General features: G+C 39.1%; 1 protein-coding gene across 9 annotated transcripts in view; it reads right to left on the bottom strand.

Annotated features, from left to right (window-relative positions):
* nf1a (neurofibromin 1a) overlaps nt 1-17,917 on the bottom strand; it is a 278,314-nt gene that overhangs the window by 175,021 nt on the left and 85,376 nt on the right. For 6 of the 9 annotated variants that reach the window (XR_013303594.1, XM_077611678.1, XM_077611683.1 and 3 more), the window contains 3 exons: nt 15,348-15,471; nt 1,603-1,849; nt 1,381-1,466 (listed from right to left, as the gene is read on the bottom strand). Coding sequence is in view for 8 of the 9 variants with exons in the window: in XM_077611678.1 (XP_077467804.1) it covers nt 1,381-1,466; nt 1,603-1,849; nt 15,348-15,471 (457 nt within the window). In the remaining variant the exon portion in view is untranslated. The remainder of the gene's footprint in view (nt 1-1,380; nt 1,467-1,602; nt 1,850-15,347; nt 15,472-17,917) is intronic. The other 3 variants (XM_077611680.1, XM_077611687.1, XM_077611681.1) reach the window with 1 other exon arrangement.

The following is a 17,917-nucleotide window of genomic DNA, read 5'->3' as shown; positions in this document are numbered from 1 at the left end:
TTTTATTGTGATAACAATTTTAGTATTGGTCCATATATAAAGCGCACTGGATTATAAGGCGCCCTGTCTATTTTGGAGAAAATTTAAGACTTTTAAGTGCGCCTTATAGTCGTGAAAATACGGTACATACATACATACATACACATATATACACATACATACATACACATATATACACATACATACATATATACATATACATATATATATATATATATATATATATACATATACATATACATATATATATATATATATATATACACACATATATACACACATATACAGACGCTCCCCTACTTACGAACGAGTTAGTTTCCGAGCGATTGTTGAATTTGTTCGTAAGTTGCTCAGTGCTATATTTTGTATTATAATTTATGTTTAAGGCCTATATAAGTATATTGAAGGTTTATATAAGTGCATTTGTAGGTTTAAGGCTTGTATAAGTAACATGCATTGGTTTGTACTGAAAAAAAACATTTAATAACATGGAGAGAATACATACAGTACTGTATACATACATTAGAGAGAGAGAGATTTACTAGAAACTGGCCGAAAGAAGCTATCTAATGACGATTGCAGTTTTCTTTTTTTCATCATAAATGATGCGGTAGCACTGTATGGCATCATTCAATTGATTTGCAAACTTTGTGCAACGTTCAATATTTGGGTCCTGCTGCTAGATCTTTATGTTTATAAATGGTACTGACGGTCGAACGATTCAAGTTGTATTCACGTGCAACGCTCACCACTTTCTCACGCGCATCAAGCTTCGTTATTATTGCCACTCATTTCAAATGAAATGGCTTGCCTCTTCCTTGCACCTCCCTCAATAGAAGCCTTTCGCTTTTCACCAACCATATTGAATAATGGATGCACGAGATATTTAATGATAAAAATGAAAAAGGTTCTTTGGGCACTGGAGATACGTTCACGCACTTCCGCACTGCAACGAACTGGGCAGAGGAAGGTAGATGCTGGGTGAGCTGAGCTCTCACAGCGCCAGGTGCCGGTATTAGCGGCAGAAAGAAGCACTACTCGGAAAAAGGCGCGCAATACAAAATTGAACTTACGAACATTTTTCGACATAAACGCAATTTGCAGACATGTTCGTATGTACCGTTGTTCGTAACTCGAATGTTCGTAAGTAGGGGAGCGTCTGTACACATATATACACACACACTCGCTCTCTCTCTCTCTCTAAATATATATATATATATATATATATATATATATATATATATATATATATATATATATATATATATATATACACACACACACACACATAGACCGGTTTGCACACCTCTGGGTTAGCATCAGTATTAATGCCTTTAAAACATCTTGCAACCTCAGTCAATAAAGACTAGAATAACTTACTTCTGTGTTTCCTGGTGTGGGATGCTCAATCCTCCTGAGCAAAGCCATTACTCTCTTTTGCAATGTAGAGCGACCTAAGAGCAAAACTTTTAAAGTGGAGAGGAAGACAAACAGAACCCAGAGCTTGATAGGCTTGGATTTAAAACCCTGAATTTGCGCACAACAATCATTTTTGTTTGACTGACTGTTTTAGCTTACTAGAAACAGTCACGTTTGACTAACCTGTTCCCATCATGTTGCTGATTGAGGATAATTCACTGAAAGTGGCATAGTTGGGCAGGATGGTCTGGACAGAAACCTCGTCAGCAGCACTACGGATATCAGCCTCTTCACATAGGTGACGGAAACATGACATGACGACTAACACGGCTTCTGTGTCTGGGCTCCACAGGAACATGTAGAGACACACTTCAAGCTTGGTCTGAGCCTGTCTGCAGATTGGAATGCCTCCACCTGCAGTAGCACACTCCTGTTTTAGGCATACAAATATGGTTTAAACACAGCTGGCAGGATGATGCTAGTTCATTTATACAGCTAAGACTGCTACATAATGTCAATTTGGCCTGCAACTACTCTCGATGGGGGTTTCGCACAAATCTATACAGAATAAGAGAACAATTATGCATGAAAAGTTACTGTAAACAAAGACCTTCTCAATTCTAGTCTTTTGCCCCCGAAAAAGTGAAAAATACCACAACAATCTCCACCACGACAAGAGGCACATCCAGGTTTGAATTATGCTCTGACTAAGTAAGGTTACATCCCATCATTGTAAACAAATATACACAATGCTTAAAAAAATATGAAAGTGATCTTAGATAAGCATTATGCCAATATTAAGTCTACTATTATTTGGACGATATTCTCTATCATATTGCAGAACAACTACATCAAATGCATTCCAGTTTTTAAAAAAGCTTTAAAAAAATGGGGGACTGAAATGACTAACAACATAATTATTGGCATTAATAAAGTGATGAAATGATAATAAATACATTTGCAACAAAAAAAAATCGGGGCTAACAATTCAATTTACCGTATTTACCGCATATAAGCCACATTTGTCAGACAAAAAAAAATGATGACTGAATCGAGAGTACTGCTTATATGCGCATAAAAAGACGACAAACGCACGAAACTGCAAGTTGACAACGCTATAACACCATAACGCCATGACACAAGACAATGCGGCCAATACAGTCATTAATTTAAAAATAGAGAGAATAGAATATTTATTTTGACGTCTATGAATGAAATTCAAAAAAAAGTGCATAAAATGTGAAAAAAAACTCACTTGTGCCCGTAATTCCTCACTTAGGGCACGGCAGTCTTACCTAGGGCGGGGCTCCGCCATCTTACCTAGTTGAACGTGCTCTTACTGGCCAGACGCAAGTAGCCTTGATATATGTGCTCGTTTACCACGTCAGCACATTCCAATTGTTGTTAAGGCTGATCGAAGGTCCTGCGGTCGATCGCAAAAATATCAGCCTTGATACCTGCACAATGTGTACGTATCTCATGCTATTATTGCAGCTACCCACAGAGATGGTGAAAAGTACTGTATTTACTCGCCAATAAGCCGCATGCGCGTATAAGCTGCACCCTTAAAATTGTTGAATTTTACAATTTCTCACGTATAAGCCGCCCCTTGAGTCTCAATTTTCACCTCCATATTTATTGTTAGGGAGTAAAAATGTGTTACTTGGAAGGGAAAATCTTAACAAAATCACCACACATGGTGTTTGAGATACGGTATGAATCAAACGCATATTATTAGGGTCAATATCATAAGTTAATATGCCTGTCTTTGTAAATGCATAATAGAAAATTATTCAATTTGAAAAAGGCAATAAGTCTATCTTGATAAGAACCTGATTCTTTTTAATGACATAAATTAAAATTTTCTTACCAGAAGTTTAAGATGTTGTGGCGGCCAAATTGCTTCAAATGTCAAAATATCTCTATTTTTTTCGATGGTTCATGTTACTGCAATAGTTGTCACTTTCGAACAAGAAATAAAAAGAAAAAATCAAAGCATAATTTTGTTTTATTTCATAACCACAAATGTACAATCATTTCCTTTCTGTGTTCTGAAAGGGAAGGTGTTGTTTGCACGTAGACAAATTCAAAACGGAAGTAACACAACCTGGAAATATGCCCATAGCACTATATGTAGTGTTTACCAAGTCTCTGGGTGCAATAATAGCATACACATTACATAGTTGTCAAGGTTTATATTTCAAAGATCGACCGCAAGACCTATCAGCCTCAACTATTGTGATGTGCTGACACGGCCGTTATAAGCTCCGGTGAGAGCATATTTAACTACGGTAAGATGGCGGCGTGCGAGCGAGCAACAGCAGTCACAAGTAAGTGTACTCACGTCTGACCAGTCTGAACACGTTTAACTACGATAAGATGGCCGTGCCCTGAGCGAGCAGTGACGGGAATGTTAGTTTTTTCACATTTTATGCAAGATACGGTTGATTGTTTTCCTTGAATTATCTTCATAGACATCAAAATATATTTTGTTTAGTTTTTTATCTGTTTATCTTTTCTTTATCTATAATCCTTATAAAGCGTGATTTATGGGTGTGATTGTGTGTGTATGTTAAGATTCTCTCGCTATCTTTGTCCAAACCATGCAATGTAGAGAGTTGAAATTTATGGTAGCCAGAAACGGCTGTCGGATCCTAATAGACGAGTGATTGAATTTCTTCACCTTCTCCAAGTGTGCAAACTCAACTTTTTTTGTTAAAGCTGAAACCAGAGTTGATGTATGCATCGTTGTTTTTACATGATGTGCCTTAAACACACCGCGCGGCTGATTGGTCTGACAGCGAGTTTCTAGATGCTCCCCGGAAAACTTTTTTTGTTCTGTCGTGACGGGAGTTATAAAACATCCAGCCATCCATAAATCATGCTTTATCAATTCTCTAATCCTTATAAAGCGTCATGTACGGATGGATGTGTGCATGTGTGTGTGCACCTGGAAACTCGCTGGCGGATATTCTTCCCAAAATGACGTATCAGCTATATATATATATATATATATATATATATATATATATATATATATATATATATATATATATATATATATATATATAGATAGATAGATAGATATAGATGTATATATATAGCTGATATTGAGAGTGTGGACTTAGCAGGGGCAATATCAGCTATATATATATATATATATATATAGCTGATATTGAGAGTGTGGCCTTAGCAGGGGCAATATCAGCTATATATATATGAAAAAACTAACGTTCACCTGCTAATATATATATATATATTTATATGTATATATATATATATATATATATATATATATATATATATATATATAGGGCAGTGTTTCACCAGGATTTGTGTATAATGCGCACCCAAACTGCTTCGTTTTTTTGGTACGGGGTTAGGGTTGCACATTATACTCGAATAAATACGGTACATCCATATATATTATCCATTATATGTCCGCATACTAAGCAGGTTCATTTAAGTTAAGTTTAAAGTTTGTTATGTTACGTAGTGTCACAAACATGTAGCGAACTGAACAGGTCAAGTCTCTCTCCTCCGCCGTTATCCGCTACGTCCGTCTCAAAGCTAAGAACTTAATACAATACTGTACACAATAATGTCACATTTTATTGCAGATCATAAACACGAGATAGGTATCCGTTACTTTGTGTGGGTAGGTGGTGAGTTAGAACAATTGAAAACATGTTTTTCCATAGTAATATCCTATTTGTAGGTGTTTTTTTCAGAGCGTCAGAATGAATTAATTTGTATTTAGTTATTTTCTATGGGAAAATTGATTTTATTTTTTTCCACGACAGCGCACTCGTAAATGGAACAAACAAATTTAAATTAACTTGGATTAATATATACAGACACTCAAACATACGTTTAATGTAACTTTACACAAAACTGAATTCTAATTTTGTTGTAATCTTTTGTTACCTTCGTTTTCCGGGTTGGCGGTTTGCCACGCCTCCACCCTCACGTTCGCTATCGATGGGCTGTTTGCTGTTGTACTACGTATTCCCTTCAAAATATTCCGAAAATGATTCACACAAATGTCCTCACAATAGGATAACCCATGACCACTTGCCAACGAGAAATAGTCTTGTAGTACATTTTAGCGATCGCTCCGCTGCTCAAAGACCGGCTTGCAACTCCCTCGTTGTAATGGCTCTGGTCGCAACCGCTTTGAACAGCGCCTATGAGAGAGAGTTGCGACCAGAAATATTACAAAGAGGGAATTGCGAGCCAGTGCCGCTGATGTTCTTAGGAGCAGCGAACGAGAAGTAATATAATACTCCTCATATTAGATAATAATAATAATAACAGGAAATGCAACAGCTGAGCTTACCCACGTATTGATTGTGGGTAATAAAGTTTCATTCTGAGAAAGAGTGCCATTGCCTATCGGCGTTGTGTGCACAAGTATACTTCATTACCCAGAAAGCCCTCTTTTTGCCCGCGCATGCGCGTTGTGCGTTTTCTGGTCGATGCGTAGGAGAAACTCGCCTGAATTAATCGTTCAGTGCTCGTAGATATTGTTGTACACGAAAGATATGCAAAAAAGACAGTGCCATGGCCACCTGGCTTGGTGGCATCACGAAATTTTGATCGCATGATGGGCGAATTATTCGATCGAAATTTCCGTCGTAAGACGAGAATATTGTATGACCAGCGGTCGTATAACGAGGTACCACTGTATTACTGTATACGGTGGGGCAAATAAGTATTTAGTCAACCACCAATTGTGCAAGTTCTCCTACTTGAAAAGATTAGAGGCCTGTAATTGTCAACATGGGTAAAACTCAACCATGAGAGACAGAATGTGGGAAAAAAACAGAAAATCACATTTTTTTTTAAAGAATTTATTTCCTAATTAGACTGGAAAGTATTTGGTCACCGACAAACAAGCAAGATTTCTGGCTGTCAAAGAAGTCTAACTTCTTCTAACGAGGTCTCCACTCGTTAACTGTATTAATAGCATCTGCTTTAACTCATGATCGGTATTAAAGACACCTGTCCACAACCTCAGTCTCACACTCCAAACTCCACTATGGCCAAGACCAAAGAGCTGTCGAAGGACACCAGAGACAAAATTGTAGACCGGCACCAGGCTGGGAAGACTGAATCTGCAATAGGTAAAATGTTTGGTGTAAAGAAATCAATTGTGGGAGCAATTATTAGAAAATGGAAGACATACAAGACCACTGATAATCTCCCTCGATCTGGGGCTCCATGCAAGATCTCACCCCGTGGTGTCAAAATGATAGCATGAACGGTGAGCAAAAATCCCAGAACCACACGGGGGGACCTAGTGAATGACCTAGAGAGAGCGGAGACCACGGTAACAAAGGCTACTATCAGTAACACAATGCGCCGCCAGGGACTCAAATCCTGCACTGCCATTTGGATGATTCAGAAGAGGACTAGGAGAATGTGTTATGGTCAGATGAAACCAAAATTGAACTTTTTGGTAGAAACACAGGTTCTCGTGTTTGGAGGAGAAAGAATACTGAATTGCATCCGAGGAATACCATAACCACTGTGAAGCATGGGGGTGGAAACATCATGCTTTGGGCTGTTTTTCTGCAAATGGACCAGGAAGACTGATCTGTGTAGAGGAAAGAATGAATTGAGAGATTTTGAGTGAAAATCTTCTTCCATCAGCAAGGCATTGAAGATGAGACGTGGCTGGGTCTTACAGTATTACAATGATCCCAAACACACAGCCAGGGCAACAAAGAAGTGGCTCCGTAAGAAGCATTTCAAGGTCCTGGAGTGGCCTAGCCATTCTCCAGATCACAACCCCATCGAAAATCTGTGGAGGGAGTTGAAAGTCCGTGTTGCCCAACGACAGCCCCAAAACACTGCTCTAGAGGAGATCTGCATGGAGGAATGGGCCAAAATACCAGCAACAGTGTCTGAAAAGCTTGTGAAGAGTTAGAGAAATTGTTTGGCCTCCGTTATTGCCAAAAAAAGGGTATATAACAAAGTATTGAGATGAACTTTTGGTATTGACCAAATACTTATTTTCCACCATAATTTTCAAATAAATTCTTTAAAAATCAAACAATGTGATCGTCTGTTTTTTTTCCACATTCTGTCTCTCATGGTTGAGGTTTACTGTTAGGTTTATCATTATTATAGTTATGAAATCACTGCCTACATAACGAGTTCAACAGGACAACAACATAAGGAAATCCTATTTAGTAGACCATACAAATCGCCATTATTCACAGCACGATTGGAACTGGAAAAATCTTTAAGAAAACGCATTCAAATTGGGTTAGCAGAAGGAAACTGTGCTTCTCAACAGGAAACGGACTGGACCAACGGTGGTGCTCAACCTGCAGTATAAAGAAGAAGCACCAGCACGCCGAGAAGGGGATGTGGAGCCACCTTTTGCATTGTAAGAAGGTATCCCTCAGTTGAAACGGTTGAGGAGACGGGTAAGATAAACTTTCTGACCCAATAAAATGCAAACACTCCAATATTAATTGGAAAGAACTTTGTATAATTTGTTTTATTGTCTCCATATGGTTTCAATGGTTCAAACGTTTCAATTGAGGCTAAACCTTCTTACAAAGGGTTAAAACAAACTACCAGACGAGGGAAAATGCGATCGGATATAACATCTCCCTCAATCACCATTCTTTGGGGAAAGTGTTTTTTACAAAAGAAAAAAAGTGTCCTGCTTGTAAAGAAAAGGAAAAATATTGAAACGGTGTCTATCCTGTTACAGAAGCAGTGAATGACAAGTCAATTTTTCCACTGTGCTAACTTTACCCGTTTGAACCTTACAGGGCATAGTCTGAATCTGGGTGCGGTAGATGAGACATGGTCTGCCCATTGTCCAAGACAAACGGTCTCACTGATTCCACGTTTTGGCTTATGGTGGTGAAGTGGGGCAAATAAATTATATAACTCCTGAAAAAAAAGAAACAGGACTATGTGCTTTGGTTTCACTGTTTTTACCAGTATCTGTTTTAGAGTGGAGGAGATACAATTGGCGGCTCGGAATTTCGGTGGGGCGACTGGCCTCTCTCGGCGACGTTGAGCCTCATCGAGGGATGGCGATCCGACTTATGGGTTGGTTTGCCAAATTGCAGCAGGAGTCTATTTTTCTTTGGGTTACGCAAAATAAATATATGAATAGGATGAACAACATCCATTACAATGTGCAATGTTTGAAAATGTTGCACTCAACAACACGTCCCCCAATGGGTCCCTAACCTGGGCCGTTGAAGGCCTGCAGACCCTGAACCGGAAACGAAGAGGCACTCTGGAGTGGAACGGTCCACCTTCTGGCAGACTGGGGGGATAAGGCCTTCGGCAAATGTAAAAAATTGGCCTTCACCGAGGTGATATCAATAGCTGTTTTGGCTAATACTTTGACAATGTGCGGGTATTGTCTTATCCCCTGCTTACGCTTTTTGCTAGAGCGACTTAGGGTTGATACAGTGGCTCTAACAAGTTCCGAATTACAACGATTATATCTGCTTATTAGACAGCCTACTGGTGATAACATTGATGTCCAGGATTATGCAAATTATGAAAATGAGTTGAACGAGAATGATTTTGTTCTTCCTTTTTCAGGCCAGACATGCAAGTAAGGTGAATTCTGGTAAAGATCGAGACAACGGACTTCCCCCAAGTGTATTTGTATTTGTCATAAATAAAAAATGATTATGGGATTGCGTACAAATATATAATAACAGGGGGGAATATTAAGTTTATCATTATTATAAATGTGTATCTATATTATATGTGCTTGCAACGAAGAGTTATTGACATTAATACAAAGGGCATTTTAATACATCTCTTGCAAAAGTAATGACTGTGGTTCGCATCAAGAGAACTGCGCATCAAGATGGTTCACATCGAACTGTGGATTGTTTTGGGAAGAGAGAGACATCGAGTTATGAGAATGATCTTGACCGGACACGCGGGTGGATGTATTCTTTTCTTGCAAGATTAAAGGATGTGACTTCAGATGCCTCTTTGATTGAAAGGTGAATTTGGAAATACCTAAGGATAAACCTATCATTTACCCATGTTGACAATTACAGGTCTCTCTAATCTTTTCAAGTAGGATAACTTGCACAATTGGTGGTTGACTAAATATTATTTGCTCCACTATATCAATATAAATAATTACTGAGCTATGTCAGTGGCCTAGAAAAAAAGGTAGATCGTAGAAGGTTAATTTCTTGAAAAGTAGACCTTGGAGGAAAAAGTTGGTACTCGGACGATTCGCTGAAAGACGTTTCGCCGACGGACGTTTGGTCAACGGACAGTTCGCCGAATGGACGTTTCGCCGAACGGACGTTTCGCCGAAACGGGATTCGCGCGCTCGCCCCGCCCCCGGATTGTGTGTGTACATGTTTTTCATTCTCGGCCCGCGGGCCATATACGCCTCGTTACAGATAACATTCATTTAGGAATAACAAGGGCATTTATTCACGGCAAAACACACGCAGAACAGTACGTGACAAAAGAAATAGAGAAAAGAAAGTAGTAGTAACAGTAAGTACTGTAATGAAATTGTAAATCCAGAAATCCTACTACAGAAAATTTACACCAGCATAGAAAACGTTGAGATTAATCTTTGAATTAAGGTTCTCATAGCAAATCATTTTGAATATATATTTCCTAAAATAATGGGAAATTATTTAAAATTAAAATATTGTTCTTATTGGCACACATCACTAGAAGTAAAAGTGTGTTCCATGGCATTTTCAGGTATTGTTCTCTAAGCCCTCTAGTCTGTCCAAGGCACTTAGAATTTCACATAAGTCTTCTAGTGTTGTTTTTCTCAGTGTCAGGCACATAGCTCCAAGCAAAAGAGTGTGTATGTGTACATATATAAGAATATTGATCTTTATTTATCCTCTTGGATGCAAGTTTAATAATGGGTCATTTGGGAGTAAATAGACATCAATCCCCAGCTTTGATAAATTACATTGCGTGTCCAAATGGCTACTACTTTAAACGCAAGGATAAAATAAAAAATATAAAACATTGGCAGCACATTGTAGTACGTACTTGTATTTAGAAATATGTCCAGCGGGGGGCAGTACATTTTGAGCGAGGCTCAGTTTTTGGGAACGGCCCAAAGAAGATCGCATTTTAAAGAAGAGTGGAATGCGTTGACCTTTTTGGAGACCACAGACAACACATTTTGAAATTTTCACCTGAAAGTTTGCCACGCCGATACTTGCTCAGAGGTAAGTTGTAACAAGTCATTTTAAGATATAATAGATGTAAAGATTCTTTCAGTAAATAGCCCGTTATAATTTGAAGACGTATATTTCATTTTTGAGTGCCTAGTTCAAGCTAGTATTTCAACGTGTTTGTGCTCATAACTGCACTATATGTCACGGGAAGAGTATTCAGGAATATTTTTATTAAGCAGCAGCACCATATTTGAACTTTGTAAGACATGCATTTGTCAATGTTTAATCGACATTGAAACCTTTTATGTATTTTAAGAGAAAAATCATTTAAATTTTTGCACCTGCTAACATTTTCAGTAAACGAAACGAAGACTAGCACATTTTGAAATTACTAAAATATGAAAAAGTATTTTTGTTCAAAAGACGATGACCTCAGCTAAAAATGGTGATAGTGGTCATTGAATTCAGGCTTAAAAAAACAAGTCCTCTTTTTTCAAATGTACTCTTCTTTTTTTAGGATCTAGTTCAGACAGTAGCACTAGGAGGTAACTACCTCCTAAATGTGGGCCCGACTCCCGACGGAATGATCCCAGCCGTGTTTGAGGAGAGATTGCGGGGAGTCGGTGCTTGGCTGGATGTCAACGGGGAGGGCATATTCATCCAAACCTTGGAGTCCAGATGGAAAACACTTCTGTATCTTTGTGGTAGGTAGCAGGGTAAACACCCATTATATTGCCTCAAAGGAGCGTGACCGGATGATTCGCCTAAAGACGTTTCGCCAACAGACGTTTGACAGACGTACAGGTCGCCGAATGGACGTTCCACCGAACGTTCATTCGGCCGAACAAAGGTTTCGCCGAAACGGGATTTGCGCGCTTGCCCCGCCCCTGGATCGTGTGTGTACATGTTTTTCAACCTCGGCCCGCGGGCCATATACGGCCGTTACAGATAACATTCATTTAGGAATAACAAGGGCATGTACTGCCCCCCGCTGGACATATTTCTAAATACAAGTACGTACTACTAATTACAAACTAAAATGCCATCATGACAACTAAACGCTCCAAGTCCATTGTGCAACTTTTGGAGCCTAAAACATCTGCAAACACCACGATAGAGATTATTCAACATTTTTTATTTCAAATATTATTTTCCAAAATATGTTAGACTCCTCCAATTGAAATAGAAAATGCATTAAAGTTTGACTCTTGACTGAGAGGATACTAACCAAATTATCCTTATTAAAATTTCCAAATGACCCTAAAGGTGACATTGTTGGGAGAGCCAAAGGCTTTAGATTGGTCTCCAATCAAGCCAAATGCTGGCCCTGCTATTGAGTTACCTGAGCTCCCCTACACTCCTGGACAAGCCTGGACCCTCAAACTGGATGGTGTACAGTGACCGTAAAAATCTTATAAAGGTCCGATTTTAACTCCTGAACATTTATTGTGTTGCAAATCTACTTAAATGAAGGCTCCCTGTAATGTCTGAATTTTTTGTTTTGCCCTAGTACAAAATACATGTTTTCAATGATGAAGTGTAATATTTTCTTTGTTCTGTTTTTTTGCAAAATATTCAAAAGATATTTCCGCATCAATTTTTTGCACTGTGGGAATCATTTCTTGCAGCCGTGAGAACAAATTAAGACAAAGTAGTAGTTGTTTAATAGATAACTCTTTGGAGTTCGAGATACGCAGAAATATACTTGTTAAATATACCCGGAAGATGTGGGATAAGACAGGTATGGACAATGTTCCCTCTAATTTTTCGTTGGTCTGAGCAGAAAGTCAACCTCCCTGAGCGCACTGAGTACCAGTGTGAGCGACATCATCGGTACTCGGATGATTCGCCTAAAGACGTTTCGCCGACGGACGTTTGACAGACGGGCAGGCCGCCAAATGAACGTTCGGCGGAACGTCCATTCGGCGACCTGTCCGTCTGTCAAACGTCCGTCGGCGAAACGTCTTTAGGCGAATCATCCGGTCACGACATCATTGCTCGCTATGGGCACACCAGTATCACACCTGCCACAAGCAGGTGCATGTCAATGTTCCCTCTAATTTTTCATGTAAAACATGCTGTAAAACATGAAAAACATAAGTGGACAGAGCTACTGCCACTGGCTGCCGCTTAAACGGCGCCATCATGGGGAAAGGGGTAAAAAAAATAAAAAAAAATAAAAATAAAAAAAAAAATCCGATTTTTTTTTTTACTGCGCGCCATATGATTGCTGCTGCGCAGAGAAGACGAGAGTAGTGCGCAATTGCGCACGCGCGCAGCTTAGAGGGAACACTGGGTATGGATCTCGTCAAGTTGTGCAGGTTTGTTTTTTTCTTTTGTGCCTCAAATTGACTATCCTGTTACTTTACAGGGGAAGCCATCTCAAAATGTACTGCCCCCCGCTGGACTTATTTCTAAATACAAGTACGTACTACAATGTGCTGCCAATGTTTTATATTTTTTATTTTATCCTTGCGTTTAAAGTAGTAGCCATTTGGACATGCAATGTAATTTATCAAAGCTGGGGATTGATGTCTATTTACTCCCAAATGACCCATTATTAAACTTGCATCCAAGAGGATAAATAAAGATCAATATTCTTATATATGTTCACATACACACTCTTTTGCTTGGAGCTACGTGCCTGACACAGAAAAATAACACTAGAAGACTTATGTGAAATTCTAAGCGCCTTGGACAGACTAGAGGGCTTAGAGAACAATACCTGAAAATGCCATGGAACACACTTTTACTTCTAGTGATGTGTGCCAATAAGAACAATATTTTAATTTTAAATAATTTCCCATTATTTTAGGAAATATATATTCAAAATGATTTGCTATGAGAACCTTAATTCAAAGATTAATCTCAACGTTTTCTATGCTGGTGTAAGTTTTCTGTAGTAGGATTTCTGGATTTACAATTTCTTACAGTACTTACTGTTACTACTACTTTCTTTTCTCTATTTCTTCTGTCACGTACTGTTCTGCGTGTTTGGCCGTGAATGAATGTTATCTGTAACGGGCCGAATATGGCCCGCAGGCCGAGGTTGAAAAACATGTACACACACGATCCGGGGGCGGGGCGAGCGCGCGAATCCCTTTTCGGCTAAACGTCCATTCGGCCAATCGTCCGTCGGCGAATCGTCCGTCGGCGAATCGTCCGTCGGCGAATCGTCCGTCGGCGAATCGTCCGTCGGCGAATCGTCCGTCGGCGAATCGTCCGGTCACGAAAAAAAGTACCCCTGCACTAAAGCCTACACAAATATCTTGAAATGTATATGCCAGTTGCATCTGTAATATAACTGGTCCTGTTTCCTTTCACATGTTATGACTGCTTAATTGCAGCAGGGATAGGTTGCTGGAAATTAGAGCTGGGTGATAAAACGATAATGGTAATTATCGTCAACAATAATAATAAAAACCTTCGATAAATATTTGATAGTTTTAAACTGCAATTACATCATCCGACCAGCACAAACAACAGAGGCGCTGTCGTGACATGAACGCTAGTTCCAGACCAATGTTCAAGAGAAGAAGAGGATGCTAAGGAAACGTCTTTTTAGTATGGTTAGCGGCTAACACGGAGCATGAACGCAAAAGAACAATAGTATGGCCAAAATGAGCGATTATCAGATGCATTTCGTTTTGCATTCTTTGGCAAGTGCGACTTTTTCTCGGGTGCGATTTATAGTCGGAAAAGTACGGTACATACAATAATGCTTTAAAAAGTGAGAAAAACAGCTTGCCCTATGAGTGCTGAGATTCTGTAAGCATGCCCACAGAGGAAAATATCCGGACAAAAACGAAAAGACTATTTACCAGCTGGTACTTCCTTGTATATGTCCAGTTATTAAGTTCATCCCTTGGTCGGACGGAAAAAATACGCTTATATAAGCTGTGCTCGTGTTGTTCTAATTTCCTCCACAACATGTACTATTTTTCAATAAATCGATTGAATTTCTGAGGGTAATAAAAACAACTAAAACTTTGACCGGCACAGTAATGAAACTAAATGGAAGAGGACTCCGGTTTCCTCTCACATCCCCAAAACATGCATGGTAGGCTGGTTGGACAGTCTAAATTGCCCCTAGGTATGAGTGTGAACGTGTGTGGTTGTTCTTCCCCTTGTGCCCTGCAATTGGGTGGCCACTGGTGCCCATACTTAGCTGGGATAAGCTCCAGGAAACCCCACGACTGGTGTGAGGATAAGCGGTTCAGAGAATGAATGAAAAAAGACAAAATAGGATTAAAGATGGTGTTTTTTTGCCCTTTTTTATTTTACAAATAAAATGACTACGTGTTTTGGCTAAACAAAGTCCTATCTGTCAAATTTAGTTAATTACCCTCCCATGTGATAGTGCGTGATAGTCTTCAAAGCTTGTACGTAGCATTAGAGTCCACTGAGGTGAGGCAATACAACTGTATGCAGCAGGCGTACTATGAACAATGCTGCCTTTTCGACATTTATAAAAAATAATTAGTGATTTTACTGAGGCCATTTGACAAATTGGTTAAAAAATTATAATTTTCCTCTACCTAACGTCCAAATTACAAAAAAAGATAGTAACCCCTTATCTACTTCATGAAAATAATAATGAATATTGACTTTTTAAATCCTATTTCATGTATTTGTATATCAGTTTGGAATTGTTACTGTTACTTAACAGACTTTCAGTTACAAGTTTCGCTGTACATTATTGTAATGCACTATGTCAAACCATGGACCATAAGAGTGTCTGTGGAGTAGTAGGGCATAGAGTACCTTGTTCTTAAGAAGAAATTTATTCCTGCAAATGAGGATCTCCCGTAACCACTTGAGAACTTCAGTGCCATTGACCATCTGTTGGCCAATAAGTTTGCGGCAGATGAGGAACAGAACCTGTGAACTAATAAATAAAAATGTATTTAATACATGCTGAAATGAATTGAGCAAAATCAGTGTTGACTTAGTGGCAATAATAATGCCCTACTAGCAATGTACCCTCTATGCTGCGCGCGTGCGCGATTGCGCACTACTCTCGCGTTCTCTGCGCACGGCAAACATATGCAGCGCACAAAATCAAATCGAACGCTTTTTTTGTACGCCAACCTGAATTGCAAAAAAAAAGACATTACATTTTTTTCTGTGCCATTCAGAGAGTGGCAGCCTGTCACCGACCGACAAACGACAACAAAAGGTCATTTCGGATAAAACTAACAAACACCGTGTCCAGCCAATGATATGATGCGGTTCGGGTCGCGTGTGTTTACTTCCGCGGCATGACTTCATTTCGCAGGTTAGCATATAGCCAACAACTCGGTGGAGCTGCTGCCAAGCCTTTATCATGGCCAAACGAGTCAAAGTAAAAAAGAAATGCGGTTCTTCTAAGATGGAATGGCTGTCGGAGCAAATAGAAGAACAAGCGGTGAAATTGGGTGAGAACTGTCGAAAACTTTGCCAAGTGTGCGTCTGTGTGTTTCAGTGTGTGTTTGTGGTATGTCATTGTTTGTCTTCAATTTACACGATGGACTATCGATGGAAATTAGCCCTTGGCTGCAATCTTACATATTTACATATGTATGTTCATGAATATGTGCTGTCCCTTATGAAATAAATCAAATCAAAAATCAAAAGAAAGTTCTCCCGCAAAACATACAGCGAAGCTTAAGTTGTAAGCGAGTTTTCCGATGGAAAAATATTGCACATAAATGGACGCTGACTATCTCGAGTGACACATTCAGCGGAAAAGTCATTTGAAGCAGAATCAGAAGTGAGGACAGATGTGAAAAATGAGGTCAACTTGAAGTCAGATTTGTGCAGATTCTAGTGTCATTTATTCAGATATTTTATCCACAGATATGAATCATTACATTTTATTAGGACTAGATCATTTATGGCTAGTAGACACATAACTGTCAAGGTATACGTTTTTTGATCATTTCAAATTGTGTACGTTGTATAACAACCTTTGTACAGGAAAAAAAACGTTTTCCTTTTTTAAATACGTTTTTACGATCTCGTTTTACCCATTTCGGCTGTAATCCGGAACTTTCTGTTGCCGGTAGCAGAGGAAAACAGCATTGCCAATTGCTAATATTGTCAAGCATGATATGCGCACGTGCATTCCCCTTTCACCCGTCCGCCTTTTCACCATCAAAAATATAGCAAGCAAGGTACCCCGACATGCACCTGCTCATGGCAGGTGTTCTACTGGTGTGTGCCCATAGCGAGCAATGATGATGTTGCTCACACTGGTACTCAGTGTGGTCAGGGAGGTTGTCTTTCTGCCCAGACAAACGAAAAATTAGAGGGAACATTGCCTACTAGTATAAAATCTGTATATGGCATGGTCCAAGTGCCTTTTAGAAACCATAATTTGGAAAGAAAAATAGTACATTGAGTCTGTTTGTTTATTTATCCCTTTCTACAAACAGAGTTAAGACGAATTGTTGCGATTTACCAGGATTTTCAAAAATCACAAACCCTAGGCTACCAACTCCAATTCTGTCAATCACTTAAAAGTCCCTAATTACCCCCTTGACGCATAACCCCATGGCTGCCAACTACTCCGGGATTTCAGGAGTTTCTCCAGAAATGCAACGCAAACTCCGGAACTCCGGACAACATCCCTAAACTCCAGAAATCAACCAAAATATTCACTTAATTTTTTTAAGCAACCATTTCGGTAAAGTACCAAATTTCCTATTTGAATCCCTTGAAATTCAAACCATCACTACGGCTTCCACCATCTTGATTCAATTAGACTGTAACCAGAAGAATTTGGTAACACGAGTGAATTGTGAATCATCCGAGTTAAAGGTTCTGACGAATGATTCGTCTTGTGCGATTTCAGCGTGGCATTTGATTCGGAATTGATTGCATAGTAGCTTCTATCGCTTTAACATTTTCATTTTCATTTTTTTTCCACAAGGGAAGTATTATTAAGGGTGACTAAACCACCAGTTTTTTGTTTTGAAACAAATCCTATAATTTCTGGGGTTGGGCGTACACCTCACTGGTAAGTCTTATCAATATGCGTGCTTGGGTTAAGTGCAAAATGGATGGCAATTTGGATGAAACTTCTAATAAGAAACCCAGAGACTCGCAGAAGTTTATTGGTTCGTATTCGACAAAGTATCCCATGTTGAAGGCGTCTCCAAAAGGACCGACCTTTGCGCATTGCAGCACATGCAAGTGTGACCAGCATGACACATGTTGGAATTACTGACTGTAAAACACACTAGACCCAAACACAAAAATAAACGTATTTTCATTATGCTGTACTTTTTCAATAAGTTAAAAAAGTTTGATTTAAATTGTCCTACACTAATTTTTGTTACATTTTATATGGG

The sequence above is a fragment of the Stigmatopora argus genome, chromosome 10 (assembly GCF_051989625.1).
Source record: "Stigmatopora argus isolate UIUO_Sarg chromosome 10, RoL_Sarg_1.0, whole genome shotgun sequence".
Taxonomy (NCBI): domain Eukaryota; kingdom Metazoa; phylum Chordata; class Actinopteri; order Syngnathiformes; family Syngnathidae; genus Stigmatopora; species Stigmatopora argus.
The sequence above is the reverse complement of the archived record's forward strand: the minus strand, read 5'-3'. Positions and strand labels throughout refer to the sequence as shown.